This window comes from Lepisosteus oculatus, chromosome 6 (genome assembly GCF_040954835.1).
Source record: "Lepisosteus oculatus isolate fLepOcu1 chromosome 6, fLepOcu1.hap2, whole genome shotgun sequence".
NCBI lineage: Eukaryota > Metazoa > Chordata > Actinopteri > Semionotiformes > Lepisosteidae > Lepisosteus > Lepisosteus oculatus.
Window position 1 is genome coordinate 27,279,439 of NC_090701.1, and position 18,071 is coordinate 27,297,509.

An 18,071-nucleotide genomic window follows, 5' to 3' on the forward strand; every position below is an offset into this window, starting at 1 on the left:
TGAGGTTGGGGTCCAGAATATCCTTCTCTGAAACTCACGAGCGCTCCTCCGGACCGTAGCCTTCCCAATCGACGAGATATTGTAGGACTCCACGAGACCATCGGGAATCCAAGATTTTATTGACCGTGTAAGCAGGGAGTCCATCAATCACTCGAGGCGGTGGGGGTTTTTGTTGCGGTTTCGACAGGGTAGATCTGTGAAAGGGTTTAAGGAGGGAAACATGGAAAGTAGGGTGGATCCGAAGGGTAGGAGGCAAGGCCAGTCTGTAAGTTACAGGGATGATCTGGGCGAGGACACGAAAAGGACCAATGTACCTGGGAGCAAGCTTGCCAGACGGTTGCTTAAGAGGGAGGTTACGAGTAGATAACCAAACAAACTGACCACGTCGAAGTCTGGGTGGGATACGACAGCGCCGATCAGTCACCTTCTTCTGCTGAGCGGAGGTGCAAAGAAGAGTGGCTTTGGCCTTCCTCCAGAAGGTCTTCAGGTTAGAGATGTAGTCCTGAACCGAAGGTACCTCTGTGTTGGGATGGGAGTCAGGGATAAGAGGAGGCTGATAACCTAAGGCACACTTAAAGGGAGACATGCCAGTCGATGTGGTATACAAAGAATTGTGTGCATACTCTGCCCATGGGAGCAAGGACACCCAATTATCATGGGTAGAGGAGATATAAGTCCGTAAATAGGTCAGCAGTTCCTGATTCATTCGTTCTGTCTGACCGTTGGCCTGAGGGTGATAAGCTGAGGTAAGTGAGACTGAGGCGCCCAGTGACTTACAGAAGGCCCTCCAAAACCGGGAGACAAATTGAGGACCCCTATCAGAAACAATATCCTTAGGGATGCCATGCAGTCGGAAGATATGCTGTACAAACAATTCTGCTAGTTCTCGAGCTGTAGTTAAAGATGGTAGGGGAATAAAAATGAGCAGATTTGGGAAAAACGGTCTACCACCACCATAATAGTCGTGTGTCCATGTCTGGGTGGAAGGTCAGTAATAAAATCTACTGAGAGGTGGGTCCAAGGACGGTCCGGGATGGGTAAGGGTTGAAGAAGGCCCGCTGCCCTCATCCGGGAAGACTTCATTTGGGAGCAGATAGAGCAGGCCTGGACATATTCCTTGACATCCTTGGCCATAGTTGGCCACCAGAAGTCTCTGGAGATGAAATCCAAGGTACGGTGGAATCCAGGGTGTCCGGCGAAACGGGAGTCGTGTCCCCATTGTAAAACTGCCGATCTGACAGAATTAGAGACAAATAACTTGTCCTGAGGGCACCGAGGAGGTACCGTCTGCCCTACCAAGGCTCGTCGGACAATTACCTCAATGTCCCATCTTACCGCTGCCAGGAACTTACCAGATGGGATGATGGGTTCTGGAATCAATTCGGCCTCAGGGGGGTCGTGGATCCGTGAAAGGGCGTCTGCCTTGACGTTCTTGGAACCTGGAGTGTAGGTGATCAAGAAATTGAATCTGGAAAAAAAAAGGGACCACTTAGCCTGGCAAGGACAAAGACGTTTGGCCGACTGCAGATACTCCAGGTTTTTATGATCAGTGAAAATTAAAAAAGGGTGATGAGCACCCTCTAACCAGTGCCTCCATTCCTCCAATGCCAGCTTAATGGCCAAGAGCTCACGGTTACCGACATTGTAGTTCATTTGGGCAGGGGATAACTTCTTAGAGAAGAAGGCACAGGGATGAAGAATCTGTTTTTCTCCATGACGTTGGGAGAGAACCGCACCCACACCATGGCCAGAAGCATCCACTTCTACCACAAAGGGCAAAGTTGGATCAGGGTGTTTTAGGATGGGGGCTGTAGTGAACAGATGTTTCAGACGCTGAAATGCTTCTTCGGCTTGAGGGGTCCATTTGCCTTGTTTAGGTCCTTTACGGGTCAAAGAGGTTATGGGAGTAACCACCGAGCTGAAGTTTCGAATAAACTTCCTGTAAAAGTTAGCAAAGCCGAGAAATCGTTGAATGTGTTTGAGATTCTTGGGAGTGGGCCAATCAGTAATCGCCGAGACTTTACTCGAATCCATTTCCACCCCCTCCGGCGATATGACGTACCCTAAAAAGTGAATCCTCGAAGTATGGAAGGTACACTTCTCTAGTTTGACTTATAGTTTATTCTTAATGAGCCGGGAGAGTACTTCTCTGACATGGAGAACATGATCCTGGAAAGAATCAGAAAAAATTAATATGTCATCTAGATAAACCAAGACAAATCTTTGTAGGAGATCACGAAAGATGTCATTAATAAAAGACTGAAACACTGCTGGAGCATTAACCAAACCAAAGGGCATGACCAAATATTCGTAATGTCCATGGGTTGTCATAAATGCCGTCTTCCATTCATCCCCCTCCCGAATGCGGATTAGGTTATAGGCCCCTTAGGTTGTTCCGAGTCGGCAGATCTGAAAGGTGATAGCCGAGGAGCCTCTAGTATAGGGGACCGGGATCTCTCAGCACTCCTATGACGAATTCTGAGTTCTAATTGCAAAACCTGTGAAATAACTTCCTCCAAGGTATTGCCCAATTGTGGCATATTTACCAGATGGTCCTTAATTTCTTCACTGAGTCCTTGACGGAAAAGAAAAATAAGGACCTCATCGTCCCAGTGAGTCTCTGCTGCCGCTACTTGAAAATCAATAGCATAATCATGTACAGACCGGCGGCCTTGGTGGATGGAGGAGAGGCGGAAGGCAGAGTCTTGGCCAACTACGGGACGACAAAAAACCCCCTTAAATTTTTCTAAAAAAAGATCATAATCCTGAATTTCAGGAGCCCCGCGATCAAGCAGAGCAGTAGCCCATTCCAGAGCGCAGCTGGTTAGCAGTGAAACTATGAAGGCGATCTTGTCCTGAGGAGAAAAAAAAGTTTCCGGATGGAGCCTGAAAACCAGCGCACACTGTGCTAAGAAGCCCTGACATTTGGTAGGGTTGCCGTCAAACCTGTCAGGTGGAGTTAGTGGAAGAGGTCGAGGGGCAGGTGTAGCAGCTGGCGGGGGCGGAGCCGAAGCGGCAGCTCCAGCGTTGCTTCCTAGATTGCCGATGGGCGGCATTGCAGACAGGTGCGCAGAGATCTGTTGGACAGAAGCCTGGAGCTGGAGTAAGGCTTGTCCGTGCTGATCCAAAGCCGAGCGAATCTCCTGTTGCTCCGCTGGGTCCATGTTAAATGGCTTAGTATTCTGTTACAAGTTCGGTAATAGGGACCGAACCAGTGAGTGAACCCACTTGCAGGAGCGAACAAAGCCAAGTCGTAATCCGAAACCAAACCGTAATCGTAGGAACGAGCCGAGAGTCCAGGGGAAGCAAGATATCCGAAAGGGAACGTGTACCGAAGCCCAAGCGTGATCCGAAGTTGTAGTCCGTAGAGCAATCCGAGAATCCAGAGGTAGCCAGTAATCCAAAACAGAGCGAAAGTACCAATCCAAGCCGAGATCCGAAAAGCCGAAGTCCAAAGGGAAAAACCGTAAACCGAAATCCAAGACAAACACAGAGTAGAGGAAGCGCAACCAGGAAGCTCGAAAGGGAAAACCAATACTGAGCAACGAGGTAGGGAAGGACAGGTGTTTAAGTAGGATGAGACGGGGGTGTGGTGGTGAATGGGAAAACTGATAGGTGAACTGATGGATAGGGACTACGCCTACTTCTGCCTCCTCCGTTGCCGAGAGGCAGGGATCGTAACAGGGCCATCATGAATATACTGTATGGTGATCCCTGACCTGTCCTGACCTGGTACTCTATCACCACTTGTATATAGAGCTGGAGAACTGTGAGTTCCACATGCCTGAGGTACTGTTCGTGGGATACAATTTCTTCTCTCAAGGTCTCCAAATGGACCCAAAGGTCTCAGTGCTACAAGGCTAAACCACTCACACCTCGCTAAAACGTCGCTCCTGGGATTTGCGAGTTTCTACTGCACTTTCTGTTTGGTCATGGCCCCCATCACAGTCCTCACAAAGAAGGATCTTGGTCAGGGAAGATGGATTCCAGAGGCATACAGGGCTTTCACAGAGCCAAAGAGCTGCTTCATTACAGCTCTTTTTTTGTGGCACCCTCAACCTTACTTGCCCATTGAGCTAGAGGTAGATGCATCAAATGTGGGATTGGGGGCCATCCTGTAAAAATATTCAGGTCCATCTCCCTTCACCTGTCACTTACTTCTCCAGGAAACTCTCTGCAGAGAGAAACTGCAACGTAGGCAATCAGGAACTCTTGGCAATGAAACTAATCTTCAAGAACTGGAGGCGAAACTCATCTATTTCTTGCACTCACTGGTCATAAAAACCTGGCATACATAGAGAATCATTCCCCTGATGACTCCTCAGAAGAGCCCGAAAACATTATTCCACTACCTGCATCATCAGAGCCACTCCCTTATCTGTGTAGGAGGCAATGAAAATAACAGTGGCATCTGATCCCGCACCTCTGGATACCCCACCTGGCAAGCTGTATGTCTCTCAGTGTATCAGATCCAATGTCCTACAGTGAGGTCACATCTCGAGGCAGGTGGGCCTTCTACGCGTTCAATGGATTTTAGAGCTCGTCCAACGGTACTTCTGGTGGTCAAAAAAGTGGGATGACATTGCCTCCTTTGTTGCGGCCTGTCACAACATGCAACCAAACCAAGCATTCTCGTTCACTCCCTGCATGCCTTCAACAGCCTCTCCAAACTTTTCCACTGATTTCATCAGGTGGCTTCAATGCTTCCAACAGTGTTCAGTGATCCTCATTATTGTGGATCATTTCTTGAAGGCTGCCCATGTTGACCCTCTTCCCAGGCTGCCATCTGCTTCCCAGATAGTGGACGGTGAAGTAAATGTTCAGAATCCATTGCTTTCCATCTGACATTACTTCCAAATGTGGGCCCCAGTTCAACTATCTAGAAACTACTATAGTTTTGTATCATGAAGGGCTTGAGGTTGAATGTCATGCAGATGGTTGGTTTTTATACCACAGGTACTGTACAAATTTATTGAGGGAGAAGTGGAGCAATCCACTGATTCACAGTTCTTTGCTTGTAGTCTTGCAGGTCAGTTTCTCAGTAGCTACTTGAGAGGAGAGAAAGTACCAACCAGGGGCAAAAAGAGAGTCGATTTCCAAAGAACCAACCTTTTCACGAAGCAATTTGAAGTCAGAATGCTAAAAGGATGACAAATATTTGAAATAGTAACCAGATAAAGATGTTTAAATCAGGACTTTCAATTTCTTGTAGCAGAGATTCTTTGAATACTTTGAATTAGAGTTTTGATTCTTCCATTTACTGTATGTGACTGTGTTACAAGTTTTAGTGTGTATGCCTGAGGGAAAGACGATCTGCCTCAGAGGTTTCCTCACATTATACTATGCTTTGTCTTTCCTGAGTGCTTATGTATCAAGTTAGGATTGAGCAAACAAGCATAGATGGGCAAAATAGCCTTTCCATAATTCTAGAATTAATGCTCCTACATTCTATCCTTACTACTTTTGCTGTTCTCATGTTCCAGTGTTCATTTTTCCTAGTGTTCTTTCATTCTTCCTGTCCGTTTTCCTGTCTGTGTTGTCTCCCCAGGGACTGTTCCGGCGCAAAGTGTCCATTGCCAACATGCTAGCCTGGAGCAGTGAGTCGATCAAGAAGCCCATGATCATGACAACAGACCGTGGGGTGAAGAAGGAGGCAGTGGAGATCTTCAAGCTCATCCAGATGTACATGGGTGACCGGCGAGCCAAGACAGACCCCCTGAACGTGGCTCTGGAGATCGTGGTGAAGGGCTGGAGCTGCCAAGGACTGCGGGACGAACTCTACATTCAGCTGTGCCGCCAGACCACAGAGAACTTCCGCTATGACAGCCTGGAGCGTGGCTGGGAGCTGATGGCCATTTGCCTTGACTTCTTCCCACCAACACCCAAGTTCCACTCCTACCTAGAGGGTTATATTTACCGGCACATGGACCCCCTCAATGACACTAAGGGTAAGGCACAGAGGCGCAGGTGGGGAGCTGCTGATCCACCCATTTCACGCTCCAGAACTATGCTAAGAAACATGGCTCCTACAGGTTGTACTTACCGGCTGTTGAGAGGGGTCAGAATTAGAATGTGAAAAAAAAGGTTACAAACAAGGGGGTGATGTGGTTGCCAGTAGCTAGTTGACCTGAAGAGCTCGTCTGCACATTTCATGAAGAGAGAGTATTAGCTTAAACAACATTGCTTAGTACTTGTTCCAGACTCACAGGGTTCAGGATATAGAACTTTTTGGTTGATTTAGGGTTCAGGATGAGTTTAAGCAAAGGAATTGGAATTGGAGCTTCAGTTAATTTAGGATTTGGATGGTGTATAAATGAATATTGATGAGCCGGGTGCCATGGATTCTCCCACGGAGTTTTTAGTGGATGGATCGGGAATATGCATCCTTGGTTGCACTGCCATCGCTATTTGCTATCAATTTGCCTCGCGTTTAACACTGCTGCTCTATTTGCTGCTACTATTTAATACTACAGCTCTGTCTACCACTGCCATTACTGTGACTGCAGCTGCTTTTGCTACTGTTCGGTGCTACTGATGTAGCTGCTGCTGTTTACAGCTTGTACTGTGCATTGGCACCACTGAAACGGCTCCCATTGGTGATGGATCCTGTGGCTTCTGCTGTTCCTGTTTCCTAGTGGGATTTATAATGTTGCTACTTTTTGTGTCCCAGACTTGAATCTGGTGTCATCTTTATTTTCCTGTCTCCCTCAATTATTTTTGTTCCCCTTTGCTTTTTCTACTTTGTGTAATCCATTTTATTCCTTATTATTTATTTTCATTTCTTACTTTCATTCTCCATCTGTCCTGTTGTCTTCTTTGAGTAGATCTTTCTTGATCCTGATGTTAATTTTGATTCTCAGTATTTAACCTGCCTATATTTCTTTCTACCTTCAATTATTTTCTTCCCTCCTGTCTGTTGAACCTTACCTCCTATTGCTGTACTCTTCTTCTCTGTATCTGCTAAGGCCTGCTATTGCACTCATTCTTTGCTGTCTCATCCTCCTCTCTCCATCTCATCTTACCATTTTCTTACAACTCGCCTCCTGCTTCACCATTGATGTTCCCACTATTTCTCTTCGTTGGATTCTGTCTGCCTTTTTTATCTTCAATCTTGTTCCACCTGGCCTCCACATTCCTCTCTCTCACTCTCTTCCTTCAAGTGCCCCACCATCTCTCCCTCTGTTTCTCAGGTTCTTGCTGTTACTTTTTTAGAACAATATATTTATTAGCACTGACTAATCACATGGAGTCTTGGGGTGTGAATAGTCCCTACCTGTATACACTGGAAAAGCAAGTGAAATGTACTGGTATAGACTGGAAGAGTGAGTGGGCAGTACTGGTACAGTACCCTGTGCTGGTATGGGCTAGAAGAGTATGTATGTTTTACTGGTTAAGAATGGAAGATTGATAGCTAATGAGTTCAACTTTGTGGACTTAGAGAGTATCTGGGTTGTACTGGTTGAAAGGGAGGATAAAGGCTAAATGAGACTCTTGTGAAATTGTTACATTGGTAAAGACTAGTAATAACTATACTTGTGTGAACTGAGAGATTGACTGGACTGTACTCTAGTGACAGCGGTATTACCAGCTAAAAGCCAAATTTCACATCCTAAGCTAGTAAAATAAGTTCTCTGTAAGTAGTTTAGCCGGATTTGTAAAGTGGTGCTCTTTCCAATGGCCCAAAATTTCCACAACAGTGTTATAGTATGGTAACCAAGGACATTGTGCTGTAGGAAATTTTGTGTCTTCCATTTCAATCTCACATTAAGAGTAGAGGTGTTAACCCTGGTTACATGAGTAAACCAGGTAACCTGAAGTTATATCACCCTGCAACAGGGTGGTGCGGTGGCTCTGCAGCTAAGGATCTGTGGCTGAGGCTAGAAGGTTGCCGGTTCGTATCCCGTGGCCGGCAGAGGAATCCTAATCTCTTGGGACCCTGAGCAAGGCCCTTAACCCCAACTCCAGGGGTGCTGTATAAATGGCCGACCCTGCGCTCTGACTCCAAGCCTCTTTCTCTGTCTGTGTGTGTCTCATGGAGAGCAAGTTGAGGTATGCGAAAAGACAAATTCTTAATACAAGAAATTGTAAATGGCCAATAAAGAGATCTTATCTTAACTCATAACTGGCAACCACTGAAGCTCAGCAGTTGTAAGCGTGGCCAGTACTTCTTAAGAATCCTCTTGGGAAAGCTAAGGTTGCTGCTGAAAAAGGTGTTAGTGGGACTTGAAGGGAGTGCTCACCCTATGGTATGTGTGGGTTCTAATCCCATAGTACAGTAATGGGGACACTATACTGTAGAAAGGCACAGTCCTTTGGATGAGACGTAAAACCAAGGTCGCAACTCTCCGTGGTCATTACAAATCCCAGGGCATTTTCTTGAAAAGGATAGGGGTCCTAACCCCAGTGTCTTGCCCAATTACCAATGGCCTTTACCAGTCATGACCTCCTAATAATCCCCATCTATGAATCAGCTTCATCATTCTCTTCTCCTCCCCACTGCTATCTAGTGTGTGGTAAGCGTACTGGAGTACTTTGACTGCCATCGTATCATCCTGGGGCGACTACACATTGGTGGTGGAGGGGAATCCTCATTACCTGTAAAGTGCTTTGAGTGGAGTGTCCAGAAAAGTGCCATAGTATATAAATATAAGGATTATTACTAAATTCAACTCGCCCTACTAGAATACCTTCCACAGTGCCACTCTAGATATAGTACCCTCCAAATTGCTACTCTGGACAGAATTGGACTGAAATGAAGTTTAGGTGCACTGAATGTCATGGAATTGGGTTGGACTGCACTTAATTGGAGTTATTGAACTGACCAATACTGGTTATACTGAATTTAGCTTTTTTGAATTGAATAGACAATGCTCCAGTCAACTCAGGCATGAGAGCCTAGCCTGTGATTGATTTTGTTTCTGATGGTTTGTTTTGCTGGTGGCATTGTGGCACAGTGGTTAGCATTGCTGCCTCTCAGTACTGGGGGCCTGGGTTCAAAACCTGGAGTGTTATGTGCATGGGGACTACATGTTTTCCTCTTGTTCACAATGGTATACTTAGGGAGTTCAGTTTCCTTCCACAGTCCAAAGACATACTAGTAAGTTAATTGACTTCTGGGAAATTTGGCCCTCATGTGAGTGTATTTCTGTCAGTGTGTGCCCAGCGATGGACTGGCACCCATCCAAGTTGTATCCTGTATGAGGCCATGGGACAAGCCATCGCTTTAAGGATGTTATCCATCAAATCTGTCACAGTCTGTTGGGGAAGCCTTTTCATTCTATTTTTCCCTTGCACACACACTGTCCTCCAAGAGTGGTGCTCTTAAATGCCTCCTCGTCTGTAGGACACGAGGCATGCTTTACTGTTTTCTCACATGCAGTCCGTCAGAGCTCGGCTTGTGGACTCTCAGGCTCACAGTTTCGTACTTGTGACTCATCGCCCTCTGTGCCATAACATATTTTTCATGCCTCGATCCTTAAATGACCTCCTCTGAGGTCAAAATGCAGTAAAGAGTAGAGGAGTACAGTAAAGTGTAGAGTAGAGGAGTTCACTGCCATCTGTACAGTGGTGTGAAAAAGTGTTTGCCCCTTTCCTGATTTCTTTTTTTTTTTCACACTGAAATGTTTCAGATCATCAAACAAATTGAAATATTAGACAAAGATAACACAAGTAAACACAAACTGCAGTTTTTAAATGAAGGTTTTTATTATTAAAGGAAAAAAAAGGGCCACCCTTAGCAGCAACAACTGCAATCAAGCGTTTGCGATAACTGGCAATGAGTCTTTTACAGTGCTGTGGAGGAATTTTGGCCCACTCATCTTTGCAGAATTGTTGTAATTCAGCCACATTGGAGTGTTTTCAAGCTTTAACCGCTTTTTTAAGGTCATGCCACAACATCTCAATCGGATTCAGGTCAAGACTTTGACTTGGCCACTCTAAAGTCTTCATTTTGTTTTTCTTAAGCCATTCAGAGGTGGACTTGCTGGTGTGTTTTGGATCATTGTCCTGCTGCAGAACCCAAGTGCGCTTCAGCTTGAGGTCACGAACAGATGGCCGGACATTCTCCTTCAGGATTTTTTGGTAGACAGCAGAATTCATGGTTCCATTTACCACAGCAAGTCTTCCAGGTCCTGAAGCAGCAAAACAGCCCCAGACCATCACACTACCACAACCATATTTTACTGTTGGTACTGTATGATGTTCCTTTTCTGAAATGCTGTGTTACTTTTACGCCAGATGTAATGGGACACGCACCTTCCAAAAAGTTCAACTTTTGTCTTGTCAGTCCACAGAGTATTTTCCCAAAAGTCTTGGGGATCATCAAGATGTTTTCTGGCAAAACTGAGACGAGCCTTTATGTTCTTTTTGCTCAGCAGTGGTTTTTGTCTTGGAACTCTACCATGCAGGCCATTTTTGCCCAGTCTCTTTCTTATGGTGGAGTCATGAACACTGACCTTAACTGAGGCAAGTGAAGCCTCCAATTCTTTGGATGTTGTTGTGGGGTTTTTTGGATGAGTCATCGCTGCGCGCTTGGGGTAATTTTGGTCGGCCGGCCACTCCTGGGAAGGCTCACCACTGTTCCATGTTTTCGCCATTTGTGGATAATGGCTCTCAGTATGGCTCGCTGGAGTCCCAAAGCTTTAAAAATTGGCTTTATAACCTTTTCCAGACTGATAAATCTCAATTACTGTTTCTCATTTGTTCCTGAATTTGTTTGGATCGCAGCATGATGTCTAGCTTTTGAGGATCTTTTGGTCTACTTCACTTTGTCAGGCAGGTCCTATTTAAGTGATTTCTTGATTGAGAACAGGTGTGGCAGTAATCAGGCCTGGGTATGGCTAGAGAAATTGAACTCAGCTTTCCAAAGATGTGATAAACCACAGTTGATTTATGTTTTAACAGGGGGGGCAATCACTTTTTCACACAGGGCCATGTAGGTTTGGATTTTTTTTTCCCTTAATAATAAAAACCTTCATTTAAAAACTGCATTTTGTGTTTACTTGTGTTATCTTTGTCTAATATTTCAATTTGTTTGATGATCTGAAACATTTCAGTGTGACAAAAATGCAAAAAAATAAGAAATCAGAAATCACTTTTTCACACCACTGTACATGTACATAGGAATTCTTATTTGCACAGATCTCTGGGGACATACACATTACAGCAGATGACACAGTACAACAGGTAATACCATACAATATAGACAGTATATTACAAACATAATAAATAATAACAACATTCTCATGGACTCCATGCCCAGTGAATCTCTCACCTCTTTTTCTGTTTGTCGTTTTCAACAGTAGCATTTGAAGATCCTCAACTTGGTTGTTCTCGTTTGGCCAGTCCCACTCTACTGCCTTATTTAATTATTTAATGACCAACATGGTAACAACCTGGAATGCAACTCTTCACAAGTCTTAACTGCTCCTTGCTGACTCTTTTCTCTAGGAGCCTCCCTGATCCTCAACACCCCTCATGGAGCCTCCTGCCCCCTCTTTCACTCAGAGTCTACTCTCGCACCTCGGTCCAGGCTCCAGCTAACTGCTGTAACTCGCTCACGATGGCTATTGGCTCACTCACTCCCTACCAGTCACCCTTGGACTACAGGTCTCTTTTTTGCCCTCTCAGCCACATCTGCCTTTACTTACATTACTCACAGCTTCTGGTGCAGTTCCCTTGTGCCCAGACCTCATTGTCTTCACTATAAATCAGTATCTCATATCTAAGCATCTTCACCATGTGCCTACAACCAGAGATCAGTAGTTAGATAAACCCTTTCCACAACTCCTTAACTTGTATCCTACAATGAGGGCCCCTGTATTTCACCCCGGGGGCCTGGTAATTGAGTATCTCTTCTGAACTATTTATTTTAAATATAAAACAGATTTTCTAATCTTCTAATCCTTTCTGGAATTGCTGTTTTTACTCTGCCCTTTCCAGTATACTTTCATTATTGCACAAATCATAAACGCACAACCCAGTCCCCTCTGGAACTGCTGCTCTAACCTGTCCCTCTTGCAGGAAAACAGAAACGTTTATAACAACTAAATCCCAATTCCCTCCAAAATTCTTGTCCCAAATCCTTCCCTTTCAGGACAGTGCACAATGAAACAGCTATCTGCTAATACACTAACCAAAGCCACCACAAGCCTTCTGTTATAAATGTGGCTGCTGTGCTCACACGGCACCGGCTCACTTGCAGCACATAACTTCCTCTCAGGTAGGCACTGAAAGCACCACAAGCACTCCTGCTCCACTAGTACTGAGAAAGACTACTTATGATATGGGAGCTAGGGTCTTACTATAGCTTAATTTATTATAAGACTGCCTACAGCTGTTGCTCATTTGATTACCATGTTCCTACAGCTGCGGTTGCTTAGCAACCAACACCTCTCTAGCAAGAGGCCTACCTACTTCACAATCACACCCCATATTTTGTCACTCCTGCCATGCACCCATTGCTTGCTGGGATAGGCTGCAGATTCCCCACAACCTTGTATTGGATAAATTGCTTAGAAAGTGGATAGATGTATGGATTTGTTTTGTTCTTAGCAGGACTGGTAAGGTGTATTTGTATGTTTAGACCATGAGAATTAACTGAACGTCTTATCGAAAACCCCAATCCACTTCAAAAATAGAAACGTTTTCAATTCAGACCGTCTGAGTTTCCATGTACGTGTACCTATCTCATCTTGCTTGGGCGCTGTGTATGAGGGCAATTTTGAATAATTAATAAATAAAAAAAACTGAGTGCATGTTGTACTATAGAAAGGGCCTATGGTGAATTGTGCCAATTCTGGCCTTGTTCAGTGCGCTGTCAGAGGGTGGAATGTGTATTTGTGTCTTTGCTGTTTCATGGCCCAGCTCATTGTTAAAGTGAGTGTGAAATCCAGGTGGAGTTCCTTACCATCGTCACATTTTATGTTGAGACTGTTTTATGTTTGCATAGTATGAAAAGACTATATTTGCATTCATACTCTGTGCTGTATGGTCTGTTGGTTCTGTTAGGAGCTGTGTGTGTGTGGCTCCACTTTTATCACTTTGGTGCACTGGGTGACGGTGTGGTCTGTTTCTCAGTGTCGCAGCACATTAGAGAGCTGCTGGAGGCCCGGGACAAGAGGAGGCCCAAACTGCGGCGCCGAGCCAGGCCCCCTGACCCACACACCCTGGGTACGGCTCTTCCCACCTCCTGTGTGGGGCAGCTGCCTCTCCACACACTCTGTCCCTCAGTACAGCCTCTTTCTGTCTGTGTGCAGTACTGTGTTATTCACCCTGTATTCCAGTCTGTCTGCTAGTCTCTACATCTGTCTGCTGCCTTTCCTGTATAGCATCTCTGTCTTTCTCTGTCACATTTGTCCTGATCAACAAATCCTGTCTGATCTTTCTGCCTATCCCCGTGTGTTTTCTTGTTTTCTGCCTTGTTATTAGCCTCTATCTCCAACTATCAGTCTGTTCCTCTGTCTGTAGGCCTTTGACACCTCTACCTTCTTTGTCAGTTTCTGTCTTTCTGTTTTCTTGTCTGTCTGTGTGTTTGTGTTTCTGAGAGTCTGTCTCTATGTGGCTCTTAGTCTCTCTATTTTCTTGTTCTGTTGGTATGTCTGTTTGTGTGTCTGTTGGCCAGTCTGCTAGCCTTTTCATGAATATTTACCTGTTTTCTGTGTCTGTGCGGTGATGCCTAAATATGGTTGAGTGTAAATCTGCCTGGACGGATGAATATGTAACTGTCTCTCTCAGTCTAGCTTTAGTACTTGTCTCTCATAATTCTTGTAGCTAACAGTTTTTCTGTATATCTGTGAAGCTGTCTGATTGTCTGCTTGTCTGTGCTGGTCTGTCTATATAGATCATTCTGTTTGTCTCACTGTGTCAGCAGTACCATCAGTATCTGTCTTTGCATTTGTAATTTAGTTGAGGTCTCTGTCTATGACAGTATGTCCATATTTGTGAGTCTGTCTGATTATTTGTGTGACTGTCAGTGTGTGTCTTTTTTTCTCTTAGTTTTTGGGTTTGGTCTGAGACTTTCTCTCTCAGGTATGTCATTCCATGAGTCATCCTGGTTTATTTTTGTCAGAATATCTCCATGTGTCCATAATCCATAGGGACTAGACTACACCACAACTATGTGTGTTCAGTCTGTGTCTGTCCTTGACACCGTATTTATTGTTATCAGTGTTTGAGGGTAGAAGGTTTTAGCTTAAAACCCATTTTTACAACACAGATTATATCCAATAACATCCATGATAACAATTCTTATTATTTACAGTGATTACAACAAAACAACATGACCACATAAAAATATAATGATTTGTTGGTCCCTGTGAAAGAGCTCAGGAACATTGTTTGGGTTGCTAGTAGCTAAATGACCCATGATCTCATTCATCCATTTCTCAAAAATAAACCATGATGTCAGTTTCAAGAATATGCTCAGTCCCTACTCCCACAACTCTTTGTGTAAGTGTTTTACAGTATGTCACTGACTTTTGGACCCTGTGACAGGTGTAAAAGTGCTTCTGAGCCCTCAACACATAGCCCTCAATATTCCTCCACCAGTGCGACACCTGTCAGCAACAGTGGAAAGATACACTCCGGGACTGTATAGAAATATGTCACTAGCACATATGTTAAATAGACCAGATCTGAGTTGTCAAATGTACAGGTAATGAAGTAACTTTGTGTGGAGCCTTTCTTCACATTGTACAGAGTACTGTCTTCAGTTCTGGGCTCTACATTATGAAAGACACATAGGAGCTGTAAGAGGTCCCGTCCAAAGCAGCAGACTGGTGTGATGTTCACAGGCTTAGGTGCTGAAAGGAAATAAAGCAAGGAAACTGCAGGAATTCTTCTCAACATCTAAAGGACAATCACTGCTTTTAGTTTCACTTCACCTGAGCTATGCTTTCCCTTAATTAACTCAATTTGTGACTTAATTGATCAAAACCACCATCTTATTTAATTCTACAGCCTCACTGATGATGATTCCTGTTTATAAAAAAAGCTTACATTTCAGAAACTGAAAAAACAGATGGGGAGAGGGATTTTATATACATACAGTATCTACATTTCCTTCTTGATTGTTAAGCAATAGGATGGAAACTTTTTTATTAAATGCTAAGAGTGTGTACAAACATTTGATTAACATTATCAAACCTGCAGCACTGCTGCAGTCATGGAATAGGAATAGCTGTTACTCTTCTAGACCAGAGGCAGACAGCCTTAGCCCTTCTAGGCTGTCTTACTACAGGAAAGGTGCTGTCCTGAATCAGGGCTCTCCATCACATTTCTAGACCAGAGGCAGACAGCCTTAGCTCTTCTAGTCTGTCTTACTACAGGAAAGGTGCTGTCCTGAATCAGGGCTCTCCATCACATTTCCAGACCAGAGGAAGACAGCCTTAGCTCTTCTAGTCTATGTTACTACAGGACTGGAACTGTCCTTGAACAGGACTGGAATTGCTCTACTAGACCAGTGGCAGGCAATTTCTGCACTTCTCGTCTATTCCACTGCAGGACTTTGATCGCTTGGATCGGATTTGAGATCACACTTGGTTACTTGTAGCATCTAATTGTTTCTAGGAGGATCCTGCTTCTGGCTGACCTCACACATATAACCGTTTGTACAAGAAGTACTGTACCTCTTGTTTTTATTTTCACTAATTTATTGTTCAGAGATCCCTTGCCATCTCCTCTTTTAATGTCCAAAGAGAATGTGTCTACCATGTCTGTGTATGATTTTTCTTGAAATTATGAATTATTCTTTTCACCTTTACATTCACTTGTCTCCAAGCTTGGCTTCAGTCTCTTTCTCACACTTGCTTCACACCACCCTTTCCTCACTCTGAATTGTTTACTATGTGTTTCCCCCTGATATCCCCCTTTCTTCCAGTCTTCCTGCATTCTGTGTGTGAACCAGCTCTGACTCAGTACTGTCTGCACAGACCAGGAGGCCCAACTGAACTGTCCAAATCTCTGACTGCTTCTCGCACTCATTGCTGTGGCTCTTCTGTCTCTCTTGCAGATTCTGCTCAGTCAGTTGAGGTGTATAAGGACATATTAGATTGGTATTGTACAAATACATATTAGTTAGGTTTTGTACACGGACATATGAGATTGGCATTGTAACACTAACAGGAAGCGGCAACAGCACAGTAGCACTGCCTTAGAAAGATGGTAGTTAATATTGAACACTATTAAATATAGCTGTTTCTTCAAAATGGTGGCAGCTCTGATAGAGATTGTAGGTCACCTGGCTAATGAAATCTGGACTGTTCAAGGTTCTTTACGTGTTTCATTCTTGCAGATTTGTACTTTCAAATATTATGAAAAAAAAAACACGAATAACAAATTGGCCACAGTAAGCTCTCTTTTGGAGATTGTCAGGAAAGTGAATAGTGGACTATGGAAAATGCATAGTATGCAGTCTTGGTTTGGCAGCAGTGGATTGTGTGCCTTTGTAGTAAGAGCTTTGCTCCGTGTTGTCTTTCATCTGCAGTCTTTCCCAGCTAATTGGCTTAAACAGCAGGTGGGTTTCCGCAACACTGTGCGTTACTCTATTAAACCCCTCCTGCTGGAAGCCCATTAGTGAGCCAGTCAGCACCAAAGCTGACCCAAACAGAGCCCATCAGGAGCACCAGCACTCTTGAAACACCCTCCCCGCTCCATGAGCATGCTGGTTTTCCTTAAATACAAATGTTAACTGCTTAGAGTGTTTTATGTGACTATACCCTCGTCATGAACATTGCATAAACAGTAGGGGGTGTTGACCATGGAGCTGGTCAGCCTTCCCACAGAACAAGAGGTTAGAAGGCCAGGAAGCACCTTCATTTTCATGTGAAGGCTCATGGGTCTCATGGAACCATTCAGTGCTGCGTTCATTTGTTCAAGGAGAAGAGTGCTGCATGCTCTCCTCTGCTAATAAAGAAGTAGAGTAGCAGATTACCTCGATATTACCCAGGCTGCCCAGAGACAGAACAACAATGGCATCAGAAAATCTGAGAAAGATATCTCCCTTTAAGACCTTCTGACTGAATTGGAGGACTGAGGCTACCGATCAGTCATATATTCTTGTCAACCTGCTCGAAGGTACCAGGGGAGACTTCTATGAAAATGTCTGCCCTCTCTTTTTCAAACACTCTGAGGTTATCAGGCTACTTTAGTTCTATTAGAGACAGCCTTCAGGTGTCTAGGCATCCAGAAGATTAGAAGCAGTTCCTTGGTATTACAGAGGAGCACTCCTGGTCTTCTGGATTATCTGGCTCCACAGCACACAAAAATGTTCTGCAGTCATGTGGAAAGTTTGTTAGAATGTGAAGTTCTCAGTGTGTTCAACAAGAAACATGAATTTGTATCACAGTTGGATGGATACAGAGCTGGACTTGTTGCTTTACTCTCAGACAGAGCTGTGTTTTATTATGTCTGTCTGTTATTTCTTTTGCATATAAGCCTGCTATGGGAGTGCACTCCTGGATTTCTTCTCAGAGTAGAGTGTGACTCTGCAAGTTGTTCTGGTAATGTGGAGAGAGGGAGGTATTGTTTTGTACATCCTGAGACAGCTGCACAGGACCCCCTGCCCGAGAATGAGTGTTCTTGTGTACTTGTGGGGGTGAATTTCAATCTTGGTTCAGAGGCACTGAAGCTGATGTCCTTGTGTCTTGGGTCTGGCAGTGAGGGTCACGGCTGAGGTGCGAGCTGCCATTTCTCTCACAGCTTAGTGAGAATAATTTTGTCTTTGTTCTGATTTCTAGATTGAAGTTGTACTGAATGTTTAAGTATTTGAGAGTTCACTGTTGAATTGCTGTGCTGCACAATCTGAGCTTTTGTTTTCAGCATGAGCACTCCTCCGTTCTCCTCTGCTTGTTATTGACGTGTTACATATATCCAACTCCCACAGGGGGAGCTTTACTGCTTTGCTGGGACATGTGTCTTGAATTCAGTCATCACAAAAATTAAATGTTTACTGTAGATCTTTCTATACAACATACAGGACCAAATCACTTTAGTTCATGAGATGTCTCTCAACTCCACTGCTGTCCACATCTTTCAGAATAAACTCCATAAAGTTTCTTCTGCAGTGATACAAA

At 44.3% G+C, this 18,071-nt stretch overlaps 1 protein-coding gene across 5 annotated transcripts in view; it reads left to right on the forward strand.

Moving 5' to 3' along the window:
• arhgap39 (Rho GTPase activating protein 39) overlaps nucleotides 1-18,071 on the forward strand; it is a 140,568-nt gene that overhangs the window by 97,452 nt on the left and 25,045 nt on the right. For 4 of the 5 annotated variants that reach the window (XM_015354221.2, XM_015354223.2, XM_069191127.1 and 1 more), the window contains 2 exons: nucleotides 5,549-5,948; nucleotides 13,078-13,170. In XM_015354221.2, the coding sequence (XP_015209707.1) occupies nucleotides 5,549-5,948; nucleotides 13,078-13,170 (493 nt within the window). The remainder of the gene's footprint in view (nucleotides 1-5,548; nucleotides 5,949-13,077; nucleotides 13,171-18,071) is intronic. The other variant, XM_015354222.2, reaches the window with a different exon arrangement.